Below are 23,324 nucleotides of genomic sequence, written 5' to 3'. Positions count from 1 at the left end.
GTTGTGTCCCCTTTTCTCTCTATTTTCCCATCCTCTTTTCCCGTCTCTGTATTTGCCTCCCACTTAACCCCGTTCACTTCATGTCTGACCACCCTTTTCATCTCCCTTTCTCTGCCTTTTGATTACTCTCTGCATCAGCTCTTTAACTTCTTAAAATAATGAATGGATTTACACAGTGCACCACAACAGAAAAGACTGTCTGTTTGTCACTGTCTCTGCTTCATTCAGTACACCAATGCCTTGGTGAAAAACGATGGCATTTGCACAGAAGGCGTTGCACCATAAAGCACACACGGTGCCCACTCCATATCCTACACTACGCCCCTTCCCATATAGGTTTTTGAAGGGTCACAATAGACGGTAAAAACATGAATCAGGCCTTTAATCAACAGGTTGGGATAATGCCTGCCTTTCAGTAGACACACTGCATGCGTGACTAGAATGCACAAAGGAGTGTATTTTAAAATGGTGCACTCAACGCATCTAGTCGAACTATCATGAAAGCTTCGCACAACTCTGCATCAATTGGCGATCACAAGTAGTGTGCCTGAAAACGGCCATATTTTAACCTACCTGGGTAAAAATACACATTTATTTGTAGGAGATTGCACACAGACCTACCAGTTTCAGCATAAAAAACCCAGACCTCCTTTAAAAATACAGAACATCAGACTCCAAGCCAGTACACGCCTCAAAAGACCACAGTCTCCTTTTCCAGGTTGCTGGTTCTAAGGTTTCTTGCTCCACCTACAACATATCTCTGTTGTTTTCTTTTTTTGTCTAGAATAAACATCAACGGACAGAGCTCAGTTATCTGGTTGACAGGCCGAGGCGGGTGAACAGGTACGGACACAACTGTTCCTGCTCTTCTTGAAACATCTTTTGCATTCTCTGTAAAGCATGCTGATAAAATGTCGGTAGCCCGAACCAGAAATGTAAACCGTAATAAGACATATACCATGGGCATCTGGTATGCTTGTGTTGGCCACTTGCTTAATATACAATGCATTTTATTGACGTGCTAGTTAAATATTTGCGAAATGTATTTCTCTATAAGGGTTCTGAGTTGGGTTCAGTTGGGTCCAGTTTCCCTTCCATTTCAAGAACGTACAGGCAGGCTGCACACACCGTGTGCAAGACACGTCAGAGCTGCTTGCCTTGACTGCTGCAGCTCTGACTCAAAGAGCAGCCTGCCCTCCCTGCCTGCTTGCATCCCACGGTTGCAGGCAGGCTTGTGGTGCACGGAGCTGGTGTGAATGCAGCACCCTCTGCGGCCATGGGATGGCAGAAGATGGTTTTGTGAACGTCTCTTTCATAAGGCGGGTTTTCATAATTCCCATATTTTATGTTTCCAGCTCTGCATTCCAGGAAGCAGACATAGTAAGCTCTAAGGACAGTGGTCATGGAGACAGCGAGCAAGGAGACAGTGATCACGACGCCACTAATCGAGGTCAATCCTCTGGTAAGCCTTCTTGAAAGGGATGACTTCGAGAACAAGTCATCGATCGCCATGAACAGGTGCCAAATGCTGAACGCTGGGGTGGGGGGGGGGGGAGGGGGGGCAGTGGGGCCTGCGCTGCTGTGTGTGCTGGACAGGCATGGCCACACACGTGGAAGTCCAGGGGGTATGTTATTCTGTTAGGCAATGGCACCTCGATTTGTTTCAATACTGTAAGACACACACGTTGAAGGAAGTCCAGAGGGTTTTTGTATCCTGTTAGGCCATGACACCTCGAATTATTTCAATACTGTAAGGCAGGTGTGTCTACTCGAAGTCCATGCCTGATTTCCAGAATAGCCTCATGCGTTAGATTTGCATGATCAATAATGATCAATAAAAAATGTCATCTTGTGGTGAAGTTGGAGGCTTAGGAATAAGGAGAACTGGGTTTAAATCCTGGTTCCCACTTGTGTGGTCCTGGGAAAATCAATATATGTTCTTGTGCAGATCTCGGTTATCTGCCAAAAACGGAGAGGAGTCAGATGTGAATCATTTTGCTGATTGTAAGAAGATTCATTGCCTAGTTAGTGGCAAGTGAATTTGCTTTGCACAATTGTACAAATACACCTTCCACCAGTCTTAAAAATATCAGATGTTGTATACGGTGGCTGTCTTTTTTGTGCAATTATAGAATGATTTGAATGTTATTGTCCACGTTGGCTATCTTTTTTTTTTTTAGGGTGGGGGGTGGGGGTTGTAAAATGTTATTACGCAAGGGGGTTGTTTCCGTTTTTTTTACACACAATAACTGTATTTAACTCACCTCTTAGTTATAGCATGCTTCTGTGCTATACCACAAGGCGAGTTCTCCTGTTACCTGCGGTGAGCTGCTTTTACGACACAAGTAATCGTCTCATGAGTGTATTCCTTCAAAACACTATTGGAAACCATCCAAAATTTTGAGACTGCCAAACTAAATTAGCAATTTCCCATTAAATGAAAAGTGAAAGAAAGGGCAAACCAGGCCCCCTCCCCCAATGGAAATGAGTGCACTTTCACCATCTCGAGCCCACTTTCCCTGAAAATACGAAGAGGATTAGCGGTGGGGTTTCCTCCTTGGGAATCTGCGAGGCGCCGAGCCGTGGAAATGCCTCTGCTATAGAAAGTGATGCTGCAGCTGCCTGCGGGCGCCTCACCTCTTGCCCTCTGGGTCCGGGCTGAGCCCCAGTAATCCCCAGCAGTGTCCTGGCCGGCTGCGGACGTTGCTCCAGATACCCCCGGCCCCTGCTCGGGGCTTGTCTGCGCCCTCGTGCATTGTGCGCCCTGGCATTGAAGGACCCTTGCGAGTCATTAATATGCAGCCCTAATGAGAGCTCGGCCGAGCCAAGAGTCCCGAGGGCCGCTCCTTGCGAACAGAGCGCCTATTTTCCGCCTGGGAACCCCTCAAGTCAGGGCTCGGCAGAAGTTTGGTCCTGAACACAGCGCCTTTCATTGCGCCCTCCTTGAGGGGCTGGGGGCATTGTTCCCTCAAGAAGCTGCGCATTTAGCCTCTCGCCGACCTGCGCGCTTTTAGGGGCGCTGACACAGTAATGGGCATTTCGGGAACTTAAGGAAGCCATTCTTGTCCCGAGGCCGCATCTCATTTACTCGGGCTCCCCATTCCGCCTGGCGCGCTCTTATCTCGATGTAGAATTTCAATCAGATTAGTCCATCAGCATAATGAATCACAATAATGAAACAAGCAGAGCTTAATTAACATGTGCACGAGGTGCAGGATTCGCCGAGGCTGCTGGAAGCAGAGGTAGAAGCACATTCCATCCTGGCTGACTGATTACCGTGTCTGCAAGCGCCAAGTAGCGGAGAGCGCGCAGCAAGCGCGCAATCACATCTCTTACGTGTGCTGACTGATCGTCGAATGTGCAGGCAGCAGAGAGCACGCAGCAAGCGCACACGCTCATCTGTTACCTTTGCTGACTGATCGTCGAATGTGCAGGCAGTAGAGAGCGCACAGAAAATGCAATTTCATATCTCTTATGTGTCTGTGTTGACTGATTGCCCAATCTGCAACAACCAAGCAGCATCCAGCGCGCAGCAATCGCACAAGCATGGCTCATGTGTGTGCTGACTGATCACGGTATCTGCGACCAGCAGGCAGCAGAGAGTGCATAGCAAGCAAACAGGCATATAAGTCTTATGTGAGCTGACTGATCTCGTATCAAGGGCACAAATATATCTCTTATGTGAGCAGACTGATTGCCGGATCTGCAGGCAGAAGAGAGCGCGCAACACGCCCCAATCATATCTCTTGTGTGTGCTGACTGGTCAGTATATGCTGGCAGCAGAGAACACGCACCAAGCTCACAATCATATGCTTATGTGTGCTGACTGCGGTATCTGCAGGCAGCAGAGGGTGCATAGCAAGCGAAAAGGCATATATCTTATGAGTGCTGATTAATCGCCTATCTGCGACCAGCAGGCAGCCGAGAGTGCGTAGCAAGCGAACAGGCAAATCTCTTGTGTGTGCTGCCTGGTCGCCATATCTGCAGGCAGCAGAGAGCGGCAGAAAGTGGCAGGCATACCTCTTATGTGAGTTGGATATAGCTCAGCCTGCAGCAGGAACTGAACCCTGAGGGTCACAGCTGAAGCAGGCGCAGCCGTGGACGGTTTCCTCTGCTCTTCACCCCTCACCTCCCTTACATCCCCACATAATCGCACCTAGGACACCTCTTTGGATTGATTTGTTTTCAGCCCGGAAATAAATGTCTACAGCTATTCAACAATAGTCACAGTGGGGCACATTAGCAAAAACCTAGTTAAAATTATCGCCGTATTAGCGGCAGGTAAGCGGCAGGTAACTGCCGCTAAAACGGCGATAATGGGCTTGCTAATATGCGTTATAGAATTCCAATAGAAGCCATGGTTAGATGTGCAGGACATCTAACCTAGGGGCATATTATCAAGTCAGGTGATAAAATTATAGCTGCTTTAGCGGCAGAAAACTGCAGCTAAAACGGCGAAAATGGGCTTGATAATATGCTCTGTGGAATTCCAATTGAAGCTCATGTTAGATGACCTAACATGATCTTCAATTGGAATTCCATAGAGCATATTATCAAGCCCATTATCGCAGTTTTAGCGGCAGTTTTCTGCCGCTAAAATGGCGATAATTTTAACGAGGTTCTTGCTAATATACCCCAGTGTCTTTTAACTCATCACTAAAACTAAACTGTGCACACGAACATAATTTTATGCACCTACGAGTCAAAGTAGGAGGCCCTGGTCTGAGGGCGGGATTAGGTGCAAACTGTCAGTCAGTTCAGCCATCCTCGGGCGCAATTTGTGGCTGTTTGAAGTGGCTCTGGAATTATTCAACTGTGCAGGAGTTTGTTGTCTTAATACTGTCGATGGTTAGTGGTTTATGGATGTTGGGGTGACACACTTGAATAGTGTGTGTCCCTTAGTTAAAATATATAGATTCCCCAGGATGTGTAACTGTATTCCTCTTTATTGGTGAGTCAAACCAGTTCTGAGTATTTCTATAGTTTGATTTATATTCAGTTTCTATGCAGAATCGCCACAGAAAGCGTGTATTGCCCCTGCCTAACAGCTGTTATGTAATGGCTAGTCACATAATGTTCGAAATTGTGTACAAGATGCTTTTGAATCAATGGATTGTATCATCCGCATTATTGGGCTCTTCTATGTTTATTTTTTAATTTAGCTGTTTAAGTTTTATGCAGAAAGCGCCCAATATTTGCCAGTGGTGGCATGAAGGTGCATGGAATCACGCCAACCCTGTCTGTATGCGCAACAGCAACGCTGAGCCGATTCCTTGCACTCTGCTTGTTGTTTCCTGGTGTTCTTTGGCATCTAAAGGACGCTCGAGGGAGGCCACAGCTTCCTCGGAGTGAAAGGGGTGTGCGGGGGTCATAGCTTCGCGCCGAGGTCCATGCCCGGAAAGGGTCTCGTTCGTCCTGCCTTTGCCTCGCGCTGTCTTTCGCCCTGCCTGTGCCTCGCGCCCTCCTTCGCCTTGCAAAGTGCCTCGCGCTCTCCTTCCTTTGCCTCGCGCTCTCTTTCGCCCTGCATATGCCTCGCACTCTCTTTCGCCCTGCCTGTGCCTCGCACTCTCTTTCGCCCTGCCTGTGCCTCGCACTCTCTTTCGCCCTGCATATGCCTCGCGCTCTCCTTCGGCCGCCCTGCCTTTGCCTCGCGCTCTCGTCCCCCCTGACTGTGCCTCGCGCTCTCCTTTGCCCTGCAATGTGCCTCGCGCTCTCCTTCGCCATGCAAGTGCCTCGCGCTCGCGCTCCCCTTCCCCTGCCTCTGCCTCGCGCTCTTGTCCCCCTGCCTGTGCCTCGCGCCAGACGCTGCGCGCGCACGTACCCTCGCTGCTCACTTTTAAATTCTAGTCCACGACCAACCGTCGGCTCCTTCCTGCTCTCGAAATTCATTTGCTCAGCGGACCAATATTTAATTACAAGTTATTAGTATTCATTTCTTACCAGATGATGGAACGTAAATTACATTTCCCTCCCAGGCCAGGGGACCAGAACTGCAGGCCTGTTTTTTCATCTGGCGCTTTCCCCTTCGATTGACAGAAACATTGGTGCCGTGTGTTTCTGCAGCTTCCGCGTCTGGACTTCTGCAGCCTCGCACAACAAACCCAGACCGATGCCCAGTGCACAGCTCTGCCTGGTGTTTCTGCATTAACACACTGTTACACAGACTCTTATCTTCACTGTTTGTGTTTGGACATTGCTCTATTTTTTTAGAATTGCCTTGTAGAGATTGTACTTCTCGCAACGATTTGATTCAAGTCCTACCATTTCATTTTTTATTTATTTGAACAAAAAGAAACTGGTAGGACTGGAGGCAAATCGTTGGGAGGAGTACATAACCTGGCTTGCTTATTATGTAAGATTGTGTGTATATAAGCAGATACTGCAATCCATGTCCTTTTCTGACGATTTCTCAAACCTTATTGGTATTAGAGACTAGAGATGTATTTCATTATTCTTAAATATGTTTTCAAGGAAAGCCAACTCACATTTGCTCACGATTTTGTAAAAAAAAGTGAGACTGTAAGACAAATGGTAGTAGATACGTAAATCTTCTATCTTTTTAAGCAGACCCCCGAAAGACTGACTTCCTTTGCATATCTGCCCAGATTTCTGTTTTTAAACCCTCGGTAAAGAGCACGTTTTTTAGGAGACATTATTTTCTTATGAACAGGTCTTGTCAGAGGCATCTAGTGTTGGGCGGTGGGAGCCTTGCAGAGCACGCTGTCCCCTTTCCCCTTGGAGTGACAGGCACCCGGTGACAGGCAGTGCCATCAATTTTTGGATGGTGAACTGTCTAATGAGTGCCCGAGAAATATCTAATTTGATATATGGAGCACGCATTTAAATAATAATTTGTGCGTGGAGATGGTTTGCTTTCCACGGCATATTTTATTTACTGTAGACATTTTAAGGTATTATTCTTGTGTTAATCTATATTCTATATACTTGTGTCTGTGATGTCAGGACAGATGAGTGGGTCGTGATTTACTTTCCCTTCTTATGATTGAATCCCAGGCTGCATAATCTATGGCTACGTACCCAGTTGTCAGTGTCATTTCGAAGGCTGTCAGTACAGTCACACTCGTCCTAAGAATTCTTCGTAGCATCAAGCGATGCGAGACGCTAGCCAACAGCTGGCCGGAACCAATGTTTCATTGACGTGTTTGTCAATATTGTCGGCAAGCAAGTGACGTCAAATGGCCCATTGCAGCTCATTCAAACGTATGCCATAAAAGCAATTTACAATAGCAGGCACTCTAGCATGCATGCAGCAATACCCTCCTTTCTATTGGCATGTATGTATGTGTGATAGAGAACACAGGGACCCTGCCTATTTTGCATTCTATGGTTTTCAACTCAGCAGTAGGAATGTTAATGTAGAACATGTCGATTTTCTAAATGCCTCAACATATGAGTATTACCTATCATGACTAATAGGGAGCATTATTGATTACTGGTTAAAAGCACACCATTTCCCCCTGTTTTTATTCTATTGGTATTTTATGGACTGATTTTGCTGGGCCTCTGTCAGTGCCTACGGTCTAAGATTCTGGGTCTACCAGTTATCAAGGTTAATACTCGCCACCTTCTTGTAGTTAGTGTGTGTTTGCACCATGGTTTCCTAGGATATAGTCACTCCCAAGATCATATTCTGTAGACACCTTCTTAGAAAGGAATCAACCTATTCAAGGAGGGAAATCAGTTCTTTTGCTGCATTGATGATCAAGGGAGTGCCAAAAAAATAAAATACCCTGAATACTTCTGAGTGAGTGGGTGTGGTGAATGAACCCCTCATTCATTCGGGATATTGTGTCCACTGAGGGTAGGGAATTCTGAAATTGCACTCCTTCCTTTTCGCCATCCTTCTTTCGGCCTTTTGTCCTTCCTTCTAACCATCCTCCGTCTGTCATTTTATAACTCGTTTCCTTCCTTCTTGAGGTCATTTTGGTACCTTTTCCATCCACCCATCCGTCCATGCATCTATCCAGCCTTCCATCCATTGTACCTTCCTTCTTTCTTTCATCCTGTTACTCTATTTTCTCCTCCAGCCATCCATTCATTCTTCTCCCCAGCCACCCTTCTATACACCCACTATCCATCCTTAATGTTCTCCATCCCTCCATCCTGCTCTCCAGTCACCCAACTCTGCATCTATCTCGCTATCCGTCGCTGTTCTCTACATCCTTACTCCCAATTAACTCTGCGTTCATCCATCCACCCTCTCTCAATCTTTCTGGACATACCTCCTTATCTCCACCCCTCCCTCCCTCCTTTCCTTCCACGGCCAGAGGTCATACTACAGAGCATTTCAGAAGCTAAATCCCCATTCAGTCAAAGGAGCCATAAACAACGTGAACCTTTCACATTACAGAGGGATTGCCCAGTGACACCGCTCCTCCACCCCCTCAATCCATAGGCTGCAGTGGGGGGTAATGAAGCTCCAGCTGATGTACAGAGTATCGAGATTTTGTCCTTTTTCGCAAATTGATTTTAATGAGAGGGTTTTACTTCTAAGCAGCTTAGCCCCTGAGGTTAGTACGTGTGCACGTAAAGGAATATGCAGGTATGATAACCTGCATGGCTAGAGAAACGCAGAAAACGTATGGACTGTTTTAGATTAAGAGAATGGATGCGAAAAGGCAGAATATAGTTTTGCTTTATTCATTCTGGTTTAATATAAAATACAGTGACGTTAAAGCAAAGAACGTGTCTTTTCATTTTTCACAATTCAAGCACGAGGATCACAAAATTAGTAGTCAAAATAAACATTTGCTTGCTATATCTTTGATTTCAGTCATGACCATCTCTGCCATGTGACACGGTTTCTTTACAATACCGACTGCAGATGGCCGCTGATGGTAAAGCTTCTGTCTCTTTCTCCCGGTCGCAGGCACTGATCTTTTTTCTAACTGCACAGAGGAGTGCAAAGCGCTGGGCCACTCAGATCGCTGCTGGATGCCTTCCTTCGTCCCTTCCGACGGACGCCAGGCTGCAGATTACCGCACCAACCTCCACGTGCCCGGCATGGACTCAGTTCCGGACACGGAGGTGTTTGAAGCACCAGAAGTGCAGCCGGGGGGCGAGAGGTCCTTTTCCACCTTTGGCAAAGAGAAGGCCCTGCTTGGAGTCGTCAATGGCGGCGGGAGCACACTCGAAAGGAAAGAGAGGAAGGAGTTGGACGGCCTGCTATCCGGCACCAGAGCGCCTTACAAACCCCCATATTTGAGTAAGTTGTCTATTTATTTGCCTATTGCAGTGCATGCGCACAGAGCCACCAGCGGATCCAAGCAGCCAGGAGCTCTTCAGGTTTAATGTTTGGAGAGAGGCCAGAAGTCTTTTTAGCCGTAGACTGCTCACATTATTGAAAGGATACTTAATGAGTTTGTTTTTGTGGCTTCTCAGATGCTACTTGAAAAATCAATCTTGGAACCTGCTTGTTGTTTTGAATCACTTGAAAGGGTAATACATTTTCCCCTTTTGGTAAATGAAATGTCTGGCTGCGTCTGCAGGGGATGTTTCTTTGTCAGACACAACTGCACTTGTTTTTGTCACTTATTGCTGATCGCATTCCAATTTAGAGAAATGAGCAGCTTTTACACAAGTGTGCCCGGAACTACGGTGCCTCGGGTTGTATCCGCAGGACATCGTGATTCTGCATTGTTCCTTGTAGGTTTCACTTGTGTTTCTTTATTCCACTGTAGCACTTAGCTGACATCACGTGACAGTTCCACTGTCCTTCAGTCAATGGAGTGGTATGTAGTCTTGTAATAATTTGGATGTAGGCCATGAGCTTGGAGATTGTAGGGCATATTAAACCATATTTGGATTATGAAAGGGGAGTAACTTGGGGTTCAGCAGAACCAGGGTCTCATTTATTTTTCCAACAAGAACGTTTTGCCTCCTTTGCTTTGAGACTTCATCAGGACCAGGGACTTTCTTATTTGAAGCAAAATATTTTGCTTTCTCCATTCTTTTAATGTGAGCATACTGGTTTACTCTGATTAGGCTCATGTCAAAACAGGAGATTTGGATTTTTATTTTGCATAACTGAAGATATTTTTCATTGTAAAATGCTATTTAGTGCTGTTTTAGGTGTGGTCTAAACTTGGGGCTGTAAGTGATGGATAACCTTACAATGGACATGTGCCACTGTTAAAAATGATAGTTAAATAATTCTTTTTTTTTTCTTTACAACTAGTTTAAATTACTTTATTTTTGTGGCATTCTGTCTGGTTAAGGGACCAGCAAAGCTGTTGGTGTCTCTCTTTAAAAAACAAAATGGTGGGATATACACTGAAGTGGTAGATTATTGCATTTGTCCAATTTAGTTTAGCTAAATATTCAAACATTTGTTTTCTTTTTACAGATATTAAATCATTTGGGCCATTTTTGTTACATTAAAGAATGCAGAGTCAGGTGATTTACTTCATAACCAACACAATTCTGCTATAGTATCTATTCTGTGATATTAAATTGCAGCATACATATTGCAGTAGTCAGACAAACCCAACTGTGCATTCCACTTGACATGTAACCTCTCAGAGGGATGATTCACCCTAAATATATTAGACTCTAGCCCACAAGATGTAAATGAGCCCTAATACTAGTGGTCCATGGCCTGGACCTCACCCTTCACTGATTGTGGCAGTCTGAGCTGCTCTTCCGAGACTTCTAGATCTCATGGCTTTCTTCAACTCGACCACCATCTTGCTAACAAGAAACAGCATCCGAGGATCAGTCCTGTTTCTGCCCTCTGATTTAATTTACATTCAGAATAGTATCCATAATTTATTCTAGGACCCATGACTACCTAAGCACAGCTCTGCCAAGGTAGTAAGGACATTTTTTGTGGGGGTATTAGTTGTTTCAGGGCTCTTCAAAGCAGAACCTCTCTGTGTATTTGAATACTCTGTTAGTATTAAAAAGGTGGTTGCAGGTCTCATAGGGTAACCTCACATTTTCTTCCTTGTCGTTCCTTTCTTCTAATGGTTGTTTACTCAGGATTCAGTTTATTTGTTTCGTGTGGCCAGATTGATTGATGGATTCTGTTTCATAATGCAACGAATCGCATGTTCTCTTGGTTTATTGAAACACTCAGTACTCTATGGGTTGATACTCATTCTGTTGTTGCTTGTAGATTGTACTAAACTATTAACATTATTCAGTCATATCCGTTCAGTTAGTATGTTTCCTTACTTACAAAGATTTCAAAGATGCAATGTTGATCCAGGTCAGAAATCACACACTAGACAGCATAGGGTTTCCCTAATGGCTTTGCTGATCAACTATGGCAGCACCTATACATTTATTTTAAAATACATTCAGTAGATGTGGCTGTAAGACGTTTTTTTTACATAGTTTTAATTCATCCACAATGAAAATGGGTTTTTTAAATAAAAAATGTATTGCATGCTGGAAAAAGTCCTTCTAAAAAATGTAAACCGTTACCTTTATGTTTTTGGACAAGCCCATGTTAGAGCAATGGACACAAATTGTATATGGAATTAGCGAAAAATTAATGCGTTCATGGGTTCTCCACCTGTGTAATCCACCTCCACCTCCAGGAGTGCTTTTCTTAGTCCTTCCAGATGATCTTCTCCCAGTCTTTCCCAGTGGATGCTCAGATGCCTTTGCAAGAGTGCCCACATGGAGCTCTGGGCTGAGTGTCACTTGTGCCGGAAGGGCACAGGCACTTCCAAGTGCTAAGCTACTGACATGCGCCGTCCACACAGGGATGGGACTCTGCTGCTGCTCCACCTGTGTAGAGCATCCAGAGTCTTGCTTATGTCGAACTACTTATCCTCATTTCACACTTCACCTCTGTCACATATAAATGCCAATATTACCATTTCTGTACCCTGTAGGATGCTCTGCAGAGCACAGTAACTAAGGTTAGGTCTCTAGACCCCTAAGAGGGTAGATTTCTTTATAAGCGCTGTTTCATTAAATTGCCTGGGGTGTATATGAGACAAGGTGTTTATAACAGCACCAGACATGAGAGTGCATAGTGTGGGGTCGGGGACGACGGATCTCTCAGCTCTTGCACTCATGATGTTTCATAAAAAGGCTATTGAGCATGAAAAGTACGGTTTTCAAAGGGCTACATCTTCACAATGCAAATACATGATGTGCTTCCACTCATGGAATAGGAAAACATAATGTTTAGGGATTCATAATGTTTTAGTGTATTTGGTCATTCCCAGTGTTTGAAGTGGGGGCAGTTATGCAGTTGCTTTCTCACAAAGGGTGGACTAGCTGCAGAGAAGCGCCAGTACTAAAGCATGAAATGTGTAGCAGCCCTGCTGAGAAATGGTGTCATTAACTATTAAAAGGTTAGGAGTGTTCTGAAAAGTGACTTCACTGTCCATTAAAGGCGTGCCAGTTTGCTGAGAAGTGCTGCCACTGTCCCATTTAAAGTATTGTACATCTACAAAGACATGCTGATAGTCTAGATTAAGAGGTTATGAGATCTGCTGAGAAGGGTCTGTTCTGTCCGCTATGTCAGGCCTGCTTAGAAATGCCCGCAGTACCCCCAATACGGACGGTTCTGGCAATCCGCTGAGAAGTGATACCTCTTCCCCATTAAATGTATTAAAGGCCTCCTGAGAAGTATTGGCAGTGTTCCATTAAAAGTTTTGCAGACATGATCAGAAGGGCCACCTATTTCAATTGCTAATACAGCGACTCTCGTACTTTACTAGAAGTCTAATAAAAGGTGTCACAACACTGCTTGGAATTCTGGGTACTGTCCATTAACGGTATCACAGTCCAACAGAGTAGTGTTGGTACAGTGCATGAATAATATAGCATTTCTACTGAGAAATGTTGCATATTAAGCGTGGTAGCCCTTTCATTGTATGTCAGTGCTGATGCAAAGTTCATCCTTGCAGCTTACATTCGTTCTGCATGGCCTATTGGCCCTCTCCGAGACTCACTCCCGGTTTACAGCAGTGAGTTGCTGCAATTTTTCTTTTATTCATATCAAGTATTATGGACCCGGCATTAAGGGAGCACAAATCTCTATAAATAAGCATGGTTCCATTTTAAAACAGTGTATACATCACATATTTATGTGTGGCCTTGGTGTAAATTTGTACACAGGTAACCTTGCACATCTTAGTTGTTAAGCCTTACATAGTGGGGAAACTTTGGTTTAAGAGCAGTTAGGACTGAGCAGTGTTCCATTTCAAGACTGGGTTCTTATTTATCTATCTTATTTTTTTTATTCTAATAAAAGAACATTATGTTAAACAGTGTAGTTTTTGAACTGTTAAGTAAATCTATAATTTAAAGGGTGCTCTGACTACTTCAGATTTAAAGTTTCTTTTTGTTCCAGATTTGTTTTCTTTTCCCAGTACTCATTAAATGAACATTCGCCACCCATAACCTATTTCTGCGGGCTAATGTGCCTGTTAGATTGATTTGTTACTTTGTGGCCACAGAAACGAATCCTGGTGGGGCCTACTCGGCCTTTCATCCAGATCGATAAATGGATTGCCATTGTGTTGGGCAGTTGGGCCAACCATTAAAGCCGAAACAGCTGAATGAAAATTAAATGCTGCCTTGTAGCTTTTATATACCAGTGGTGCATGATTATTTACAGCAGTATAAATTGAATCAATAAGACATTGCTGCTCTCTGGCTGCGGTCTTTGTAGAAGCCAGTCATTTTATGTTACTTTTACCATTGTTTTTGCTCTGCACCAAAAAAGGTAGCAATTCTGGTTGGCCTTGAGCTGCATTCAGGTATTACAGAGATTAAGTTCTAGTGTAAACATTTTTTAATCCTTTTTTTCTCAATGAAGTGTTCCATCGAAGCCAGATAGTCCACCCTGAGCTGCATGTAACAGTTTAATCTGCCCGTGGCAAGACTTTCTGCGAGAAATGTCCTGGTAAACATCTATAAACAATAAATATTCAATAACAAGTTGTGTTATGTCCATTGATTTACAACGTTTGTGTGTCAGTTTTTCAGGGCTTCCACAGTCTAGGTGAATGTCATTATAATGCTGTTTTCAAACCTCAAGTTAATTTAGCTAGTAGTTTGCTGATGCTTGGCTCTTTTCTGTTCAAAATCTAATTCCAGATTTTGTTTCTAATGTCAGTGTGAGAACTTCTATTACAAACCTAAAAATGGTCTGTACAGGCACTAGTGCTGCCTCAACTTCTTTTGTGTAGTCGAGTTTTGATGTCATCTCTGTTAAGTCGAAATAAATGTAAACATTTATGACCAAGAAAAAAAGAGACCCAATGAAGGACTCCACATCTTTCTAGACACAAAACGATGAGGAAAGTCCAACCCAAAAGACAGATTTAGTATTGCAAATAAGACAAATATGCTACATTCCAACCAAATTTCATAATCTATTCCAAGTTGATGAGGGATTTTCTCATACCAACAATCACTTCAAACAAAAAGAAAAGTGTCATTCAGGACAACTCCAACAAATTCATATGCTGTTTTTCTTAAATAGATCGTCATTTACAAAGCTCTTAGAAGTGAATATTGCTTCCAGTCTGTCAGCTAGGACTGCTCACTACCATTATAACACTTCCACCCTGTCCATCCACATTGGTTGGTAATGTAAACAAACTCTCCCAAATAGTATTCCTCCACTAAATACATACAACCAATGAAAGAGTACTAAAGATTCATTATTATTTACATGAACACACTTTAAAAATTACAATATATTAAATACGTTTTCCCTAATTTGTTATGTCACTTCAAATGCCAGGAGTTTTTGGTGGCAATAATGAAGTGGATTTACTAAAGGATTGATTCGGGACCGTATCACATTACCAATTATTTAGCCATCATATTTAGAGGTTTGAATCTACACCTCTACATGGGTCACCCCCAGACCAACCCAAGAATTACACAACCGTAGTTTTAATTCCAGATCTGGAATTTCATAACTTTTCCTAAGCCTTACGGGCATATATTTCCTTTTCAGATTACTTCATTGACTGTCAAAGAGCGTTTAACTTCCTGAATATTAAGGATTGGGTACACATAATGTTTGTTATCCATTATCTCTTGGTGGGTGGCTGGGATTTTCATGGTAGAACAATATCAAAGCAACAAACCTATAGTTCATGGAAGATGATTTGAAGTAGAAGTCAGCCCTCTGTTTCTTTCAACGGTCTCCAGAGTGGGACCAAATCCCAGCCCTCATCAACATTAGACACAGAGGCTGAGGAGGAGCCTGAATAGGTTATCCTTTGTAGAGAATACTGTCATTTTAATCTCTTTAGTGTCTTTGTTTCAAATTGGGTGCAATAAACTCATGTTTTCCATCACGATTTATTGTACTATTGCTCCTGTAGTGATGAAGATAGTTTGTCCTGAATGCTACTTTTATAAATCCGTGCCTTCAAACAGTCATTAAAAAAAAAGAACCTCCTAGTGTTTGTTTCCACTTTCCCGCAGCCAAGATATTGTTCCAAAATATTGGCTCTCCTAGAATTGTTTTTGACAGGAAACCCTTCTAGTCCTCTTCATGTGCTTAAATATTATTCATAGCTCAATATTTTGTGTTCATTCTCCTAGACGTCTGTATTATGTTTTAGGAGATTCAGAGCTTCAGATGTTTACATATATAAAGATTATTTTACTTTAAAATGATGGCATTAATGGATTATCAGTTGTCACATTTATCATGCTGAAAAGCTGTTCCTCTTGTTTCTATTATGTACTAGTAATGTGGCATAAGCCCAGGCAATAACTGTGTCACAAAGGATTGAATCATCCTGATGAGTCATGAGTCTCTATCCCCAATTAAACCTTGGAGACCCTGTGAAAGTGCCCTGGCAAGAAGACAGACTTGTCAAACAAGGAAGCCGTCTATCTATGTTGTGTGGTAGTGACACTCCCTTACATGGTAGTCTTTTCAAGGAATTAGAACATCAGAATGTAGAGAGCTTCACTGTTCACAATATGTTGCTCAGGGCTAATAATAGCTACACAAGGAATTTTGCACCCAAATACCAATTTTTGTCTTACTTTTTCTTCCTTTTTAATTTAGAGCATTCTACCCTCAGTGGGTGGAATGTTTAATAGCCTTTCTCCCTTGGGCTGTACGAGTTGTTAAATGTTCTAAATCAAACTTTACCATGTGTTGACTGAGACATTTATTTGACAAAGTTCAACATTAAGGGCCTGATTACGATTGCAGTTTTCCCGCATCCTCCAGGCCGGCGGAAGCCACCACCGGCCCGGAGGATGCGGGAAAACCGCTGCGGACTGAAAAAGACCCCCCGCCAGATTAGGATGGCTGGGGGATCGTTTTTCAGTCCGCAGCTTTTCCGCCGCGGTCGCCTTCCGACCGCGGCGGAAAAGCTTTAACATGGCTGGCGGTGTCTATCAGACACCGCCAGCCATATTATGATGTCTGCGGAAAGATGCCTTTACACGGCGGCATTTCCGCCGTGTAAAGGCATACGGATTCGTGTTTGGGGTCACGTTGCGGGCCCCCAGGGGTGAAGGGGGTGCACATGGGGGGTACCTACGGTACCCCCCTGCATTTGCCTGCACAAAGCAGCAGGCACCGCGAGGTGCCTGCCGCTTTGTGCATGCAAATGCACAACTCACATTTTTATCATTGCGGCGGGTGCTGCTTCAAGCAGCACCCGCCGCAATGATAAAAATACAGGATGTGACCGCCAGGGTGGCGGTCACATCCTAATTTGCACGGAGGGACCGCCGCTGCCCCTGCGGACGGTCCCTCCTACTCTATGGTGGCGGACGGACTCAGGTCCGTCCGCCATCATAATCGACCCCTAAGTGTGTAGTCAGTGAGCTGAAACTTGATGCACTGACCCCAAACCATCGCCTTGGCATAGCCAGGGATCCACAATATCAACTCCCACTGGAATGATGGGAATTCTCATATTTGCATGAAAATATTCCTGTGCAAATAAAGGTACAATCCACATTGATTATTTAGCCACATATCCCCTTTTATAATACTAAATAGAGCAGGACACACTAAAAGTTTTACACGTTGGTGAAAATGTCACAATTACGTTATTTGCACTCTTTGACATTTTTATGCCAAAAAGATTAAGTGTATATCTGTGGTTGGGAGGTAGGGGGTGTAAACTGAAAACCACGAGTCTAAAAAGACTTTACCCCCATTTATATGATAGTCAAAGAGAATGACCTAACATCTTCCTTTTGACGTATTGCCTGGATTTCTTCTACTTTTTTTTTTGGGGGGGGGGGGGGGAGGGGGGGGGGGTTCAGTACTTGTTTTTTTTTAGATTAAAATTGTGTTTGGTCAAATTGTTTCTCAGGATAAACAGGAGAAGAATAAAAAAAAATCAGACGTGAAATTGCTCATGACTCTGTTGTCAGGTCAGCATTTAAAAGAATGTTGACCTATGAATAGTTTGCAGCTTGCTTATTGCTTTGAACATGCTACATCCATTTGAGAAGAGAACAAGAAATAATACAAGGACAGAGGTCTGTTTCAGATTCCTCAAGGGAATAGCCAGAGTAGAAGTAACATGCTTTTCTGTACTGAACAAGTTATTCTTAAATGTGGGATCCACGTGAAGGACAAAAGCATGATACTTGACAAACTCTGAGATGGAGATAACAATTAGGCTCGGATTCAGAATGCACATCAGATTCAGGTAAAGTTTATAGAAAGGATAAAAGTACTGACGATCATTTATGCCCGAAGCAAATTGTTGGTAATATAAGCCACGTGGGAAGAGCAGGAGTGGACCTTCAGGTGCACATATGTGTATTATTAGGGCAGGGAAGGGAATGTGCTGCAAGGATGCTGCTGGTGTTCTTGATCGATCAACAGATGTAATATTTCTTTTCTCGCTTGTGGTTACTTACTGTCAAGCACTGCAACATCTTGGCACTACTACCTCAGGCAGAGAAGTGGTCATCATGCAGACACGAAAAGGGAAGTCCGGGGCTTCTCAGATTCTAAATGGCACACATTCCCAGTAAAACAAAGACGCATCAGCTGCCCTCGCCATCACCAGCTCAGCTTGGGTAATTGCGTTGAGCATTTGGCACTGGTGATGGACTTAAGGCACAGATATACTTGGGAACATTGTTTGATTTGCAAACCAGTTTTGCTGACTTTAAGCAGTCATGTATATTCAGGTCTACTTTTATAGATTGACCCTTTCCTCCAGGCCATCACACACAATGTTTCTAGTCCTGGACTTTTGTGTGACAGCCTAATGCATTATGGGTATTGTAGTACAATTTTCCTTCCATTGGACTAATGTTGGTGAAATGTTCAGGAATAGAGACAGAATCCATAATGACACCCCAATTATTCACTTTTTGCGCCTTGACTCTAAATGTCACCACACATTGCTCAGGAGGCGCCCCACACTCGTTTTTCCCCATGAGACCATCATTAAAAACATTAATACATTCAACTCTACTGTTTTTAGACACATTTGAAAACGGAACTTTTCTGAATTCTATTGAAATTGTGGAATATTTGTGTCATGATCCGTTTGTCATAATCCCTTGAAAATGTAATTGAGAATGCTGAATTGGTTATTTCATCACTTATTGTACATTACTGAACAGAATATCAAAGTCCTCAGTATTTAACAGGCTCCTACTAAACACATGCTGTCTTTGAGCGTCACTTAGCCGCAGTTGACCTCAGTGGTATGACTGCTAATTATACCTTGACTGGTCCCTTTGTGGAGATACTTATCATCTCTTCCCCCTGTCACACCTCTGAACAAGCATGAGGAACATTCTCTCTGTTTTATTCCCTCCTTCAAGAATGTTTTAATCACATTCGTGAAGACTTCATATTCTAAGTAGTCACTCTAACATCAGCTCTCTACATGAGCCACCAGTTACACTTATTGTGTAAAGTGTCTAACAGAACATTAGAATAAGGAGTCCCTAGACTTCTTTAATCCCAGGTGAAAGTAATGTTCTGTCTGACATTATGGCTAAATACACATATCTCAAAATATCCACTTTGACAAAACTTCCTAAAACAGTTTTACATTTTTGAGGCATTACCTGCAAATAAAATCAAAACATACAAATTCTTTGTTAAAGTCAAAAGCACCAGACCCAGTGTGAGTGTGTGTTGCACTCACCAGCACACCAGTTGGTTGTAGGGGAGGGAGCGTAGGGTGTGTTTCATAACTCGGACAGCTGCAAAGGCTTGTTCTGCAAAGAGCCTTTGAGCCTCAAGCTCACTTGTGTTCAGTGGTCTGTAGCGTAGGTAATCTGTACATTATTGTGGCAGATGTACCTGACAACCGCTAACAGCTGGGTTGTAACCTTACACCAGGGTCAAGACTTTTCCTTTGAAAGCCTTGAAGTGGAACTAATTCCCACTCCAAAAATTGTTGTTGTTCAGTACCACAACTGCCTGGTTGCCTCTGGTTGACCCTTAGTTCTTCATTCAACCGAAAGTGACCTAGAAAGCTCCTAAAAAGTGTTACAATACCCAGGTTGGTACCTTTTATTGTGAAGAAAGCCACATGATTTTCTCCTAAAACACACTTCTTTTCGAAGCCCCTCCCATCCAGAGAATTCCTAAATTATTGCTGAGAGCTGCTAAAAGCCTAAATTATAAATTGCCACTTTGTATCCTGCATTTTGAGTTTAGTTTACTAAATTGTTGCATCTTTTGTTTTATTGCCGAGTCTCCATATTGTGAGTACACAGCAGGTTCGAGTTTGTTATCAATCAAAAGGGCCAAGACTCCCATTTTGAAATGCCACTGATCACAACTGAAAGTCTGAAACATGATTATTTTCCATATGGTCGGCCATAGGTTCCCTCCTGTTTTCACCTAAGTGTAGACTGAAATCCACACTTAGAGGAGAACTCATGCACTTAGGTGCACAAAGGTTTATGAATAGGACTGGAAATGCTGAATGTTATTAAAGATATACAAGAAGGAATTACAAATTGCATATTAATCAGACAGCTGCTAAATTATTTCTACAAAAACCCTAAAATATTACCAAATGCATGAACATTATTTAAAGAGATAATTAAGCTTTTGAAATTAAGTTGGAATACCTTTTACATTACTTACATTTATAGCATATTTTCAAGAGTCACAGTAACTTAAAATAAGCGTAGAATTTGCCACTTTTCTGACGTAGATCAGAGTGCACATTCCTTCTGCCTTCTTTACCTTTCTCAAGATGACTTCAAAACACGGGGATGATTTCAGTCAGATATTTTGAGGCAGAAAAGTGAGCGAGCTCTTCTTCGCTTATGTTTGGCTAGAAGTCGGACAGTGAAGTGTTTACTATGGCATTAAGGTTCCAAAGATGGATTTTTAGCACTTGCTAGCATTATGCAGCAGAGCATCCTTTTGATCTATTTCCACGTCACGTAATTTCCCACTCGTAGATTGCATTGGGTACTCAGTGGTTTCGTAGCTTTGTCTCTTGAGATTATAATACAAGGCTTGTAATATCTGTTTTGGCACACCGGGCAGGACTGGCCTTTTATTCAGGCCTTTGCCGATGGCTTGGAGGCACTGGAGGCCGGGTTTAAAAGCCCAGGGCTGCTGGTGCCTCTGTCAGATACTCAGTACAGAGGTTTATATTGCAGCAGGTACAGGGGTTTTTCAAGAGTTAGAGAAAGCAAGGAAGGTGGAGAGTAAGAGACCAGAGAGAGAAGAGAGAAAGTAGGGAAGGAGAGAAAGAAAGATAATGGATGGATGGAAAGAGAGAGGAGTATTTTGTCATGTCTGCTTTTCGTCCCACACCTCAGCTCTGGTGGCACAATAATTGCTTGTTTGTGGTAGACAAGACATTCAACCTGTTCTAGAACAGAAAATTGTGATTTACGGCAAAACACTATCTCTTTGTGCATCTGATAGTACACATAGGTAATGTGATGTAAAGTATTAGTGTGTTGCTCCAGGTACGTACTCCTCTCCGCCGTCACGTATTGGTATCCAGAATCAGGTATCACCTAGACAACAGTGAAACACAAAACAGTTCTGTGTACAGCATCTCTTGTTTGAGAAGTTCCTACTGTAATAAAAATCTTCTGTAAATCTATCTAGTGCAAGTGGAACTAGGTCTGCGCTAAATCAGGTAATTACACTAAGCAAGAGATACTAAAACATATATAGTCCCTACCAATGTAAACAACTATACGGCGGTATTGTAACTTTTGTGTGTACCCTAAATCATTATTCTTGTACCACTGTGACCAAGATGACTTCTCTGCTTTAGTCAGTTTGCATAGTAATCGGTGCCAAGTAACATAGTTTACCTCGGGAGTAGGAACATCATTTCTTTCCTTAAAGTCAGTGTTAAGATGTACGTATTTAGAGGCTTTATTTTGGACTTTTTCTTGTTTTTTGCATTAAACATCAGCTGCCATGCTGATGAATAACTTCTGCAAAGAAGGACTCCCGGGTAGAAAATACTTGTAGACTTTGTTGACATATTCAGTGTGCTATTTTAAAAAAAGCTTCTGTGCATATAATTATTCTGTCTAATTTGTCAGAACGTATCTATGCTTTCTTGCATTTTTAAATCGTTTACTGTGCTCATAAGTATATGTTGTCTGTCTCCGTTATGTAAGTCTTGAATGCATTTTCTGAAGAACTGCTATACCGAAATAGTGGGGCACGTTCAAATGCAGGATACAATGGGATGTCCCTGCTAAGGAAAGTGTCATTGTGTTCTGTGGAGCTGTGCTCGTTTCAATGGTTGCTTTGTATTTGTGTGTATTAGTTGGGAAATAATGGCAAGTTAGCAAAATCACTCTTTCCAGGAATCAACCGCATACTTGTTGCCTTAAAAAAAGTGCTGGTCCACTGAAAGTCATGGGAGCGAGGACCTGCTTCTGTCCTGATTTTACTTCAGTGATTCAGAGAGGGTCTGGTGTAGATTGTGGCATAGAGTGTGAAGTGTGGAGTAGAGTGTTGTGGCATAAAGTGGTGTGTATTGTAGTGACATAGAGTGGAGTCACGTAGAGTGGCGTGCAGTGTAGTGGTGTAGAGTAGAGTGGATGTGGGGAAATTGCTAGGTGCAATGTTTTACATAGCTAAGTACAGTGGTGATGAAATATTGTCACTGGATATATTAATGCCAGTGCCAACGGGCATAGCACATGATATCTCCTGAACATATATATATAGCAATCTATACACTCATTTTGGAACTTGTCAGGTCATTTGTTGAATTATAGTTTAGCACAGAAAAATAAGATCACACTATTGCCACTTTCTTTTTATTTCCTTTTACTAATGGTTGTCTACAGCAGCAGTGCTGCGGTTCAGCTTTGGATATATTATTATGAATGGGCGATTGGGTACCAATAGTGACTCAATATCCATATTTAGATATGGATGAAGCTGGTCTCCGCTATATAGCTAATAGCAACAAATGATTGTCCCATATTAGACATCACTAGTGCAGAGTGTCCAAAGAAGTTCCCCATTGAAGCACATTGCTTCTATCAGGTCCTTTTCCCTCCCTCACCCTGTATCACTCCGCTTTTAAATTCTCAGTTTCTATATTTTCAATCCCAGCTCGTCACTCTTCCCTCACCTACTCCCTCCTGCACCTGCCCAGCTCCCTTCTATGCAATGCAACAGCAGGGTTTACATTTTCCTGCTGCCATTTATGTACTGGTGTAGTTGAACAAGGCTGATTACAGTTTGGCACTGCCCAAAACTGACAGGCAGATAATCTACTACTGCGCTATGGTTAACCACTTGTATCATGCAGGGATGGGATGGGATGCAGAACCAGGGAAGAAGAAGCAGGGTAAATGAGTAGGAGGTAGAAAGAAGTAGGGTACAGGTTTTGGGTAGTAAAATTGGGGAGAAATAACAGGGGCACAGAGATAGGAGTAGCACATCGCAGAAAAAACCACAGTAACATAAGTGTCACATAAAGACAAGACGAGCTCAGGGAGGGAGGATGGCTACAAAAGCAGAAAGATTAGTGAGTGACCAGAAATGCACATAGCCCAAGGAGCACAAAAGTAGCAGTGGTAAAGTCACAGAATAAATATAGAGCAACAGAAAATGCATTGAGAAACGAGCATTTGCAAAGCCAATAGGTCTCGCCCATGCAAGAGCTATTGGCTTTGCCAATGTGTTTTAGCCATGTTGTACAGCAGTGTGGCATAGAGGAGAGTGGTGTGGCATAGAGTGGAATGGCAAAGAGTGGACTAGAATTAATTAACTTAGAGTGGAGTCATGTGGAGTGGCTACAGTGTAGTGGCGTAGAGTAGAGTGGACAGGTGTAGAGTGCATTGGCATAGAATGCAGAGTATAGTGGCATAGAGTGCAGTAGCATAGAATTCAGTAGCATAGAATGTAGTAT

The 23,324-nt window shown here is 43.0% G+C and overlaps 1 protein-coding gene across 2 annotated transcripts in view; it reads left to right on the top strand.

Moving 5' to 3' along the window:
* The window catches only part of PCDH10 (protocadherin 10), a 72,598-nt gene that overhangs the window by 5,621 nt on the left and 43,653 nt on the right, over positions 1-23,324 (top strand). For both annotated transcript variants that reach the window (XM_086962158.1, XM_086962157.1), the window contains exons 2-4: positions 785-843; positions 1,356-1,462; positions 8,891-9,226. In XM_086962158.1, coding sequence (XP_086818284.1) covers positions 785-843; positions 1,356-1,462; positions 8,891-9,226 — 502 coding nt within the window. The remainder of the gene's footprint in view (positions 1-784; positions 844-1,355; positions 1,463-8,890; positions 9,227-23,324) is intronic.

The sequence above is a fragment of the Lissotriton vulgaris genome, chromosome 3_1, assembly GCF_964263255.1.
Source record: "Lissotriton vulgaris chromosome 3_1, aLisVul1.2, whole genome shotgun sequence".
NCBI lineage: Eukaryota > Metazoa > Chordata > Amphibia > Caudata > Salamandridae > Lissotriton > Lissotriton vulgaris.
This window is presented reverse-complemented; position numbering and strand designations above follow the sequence as displayed.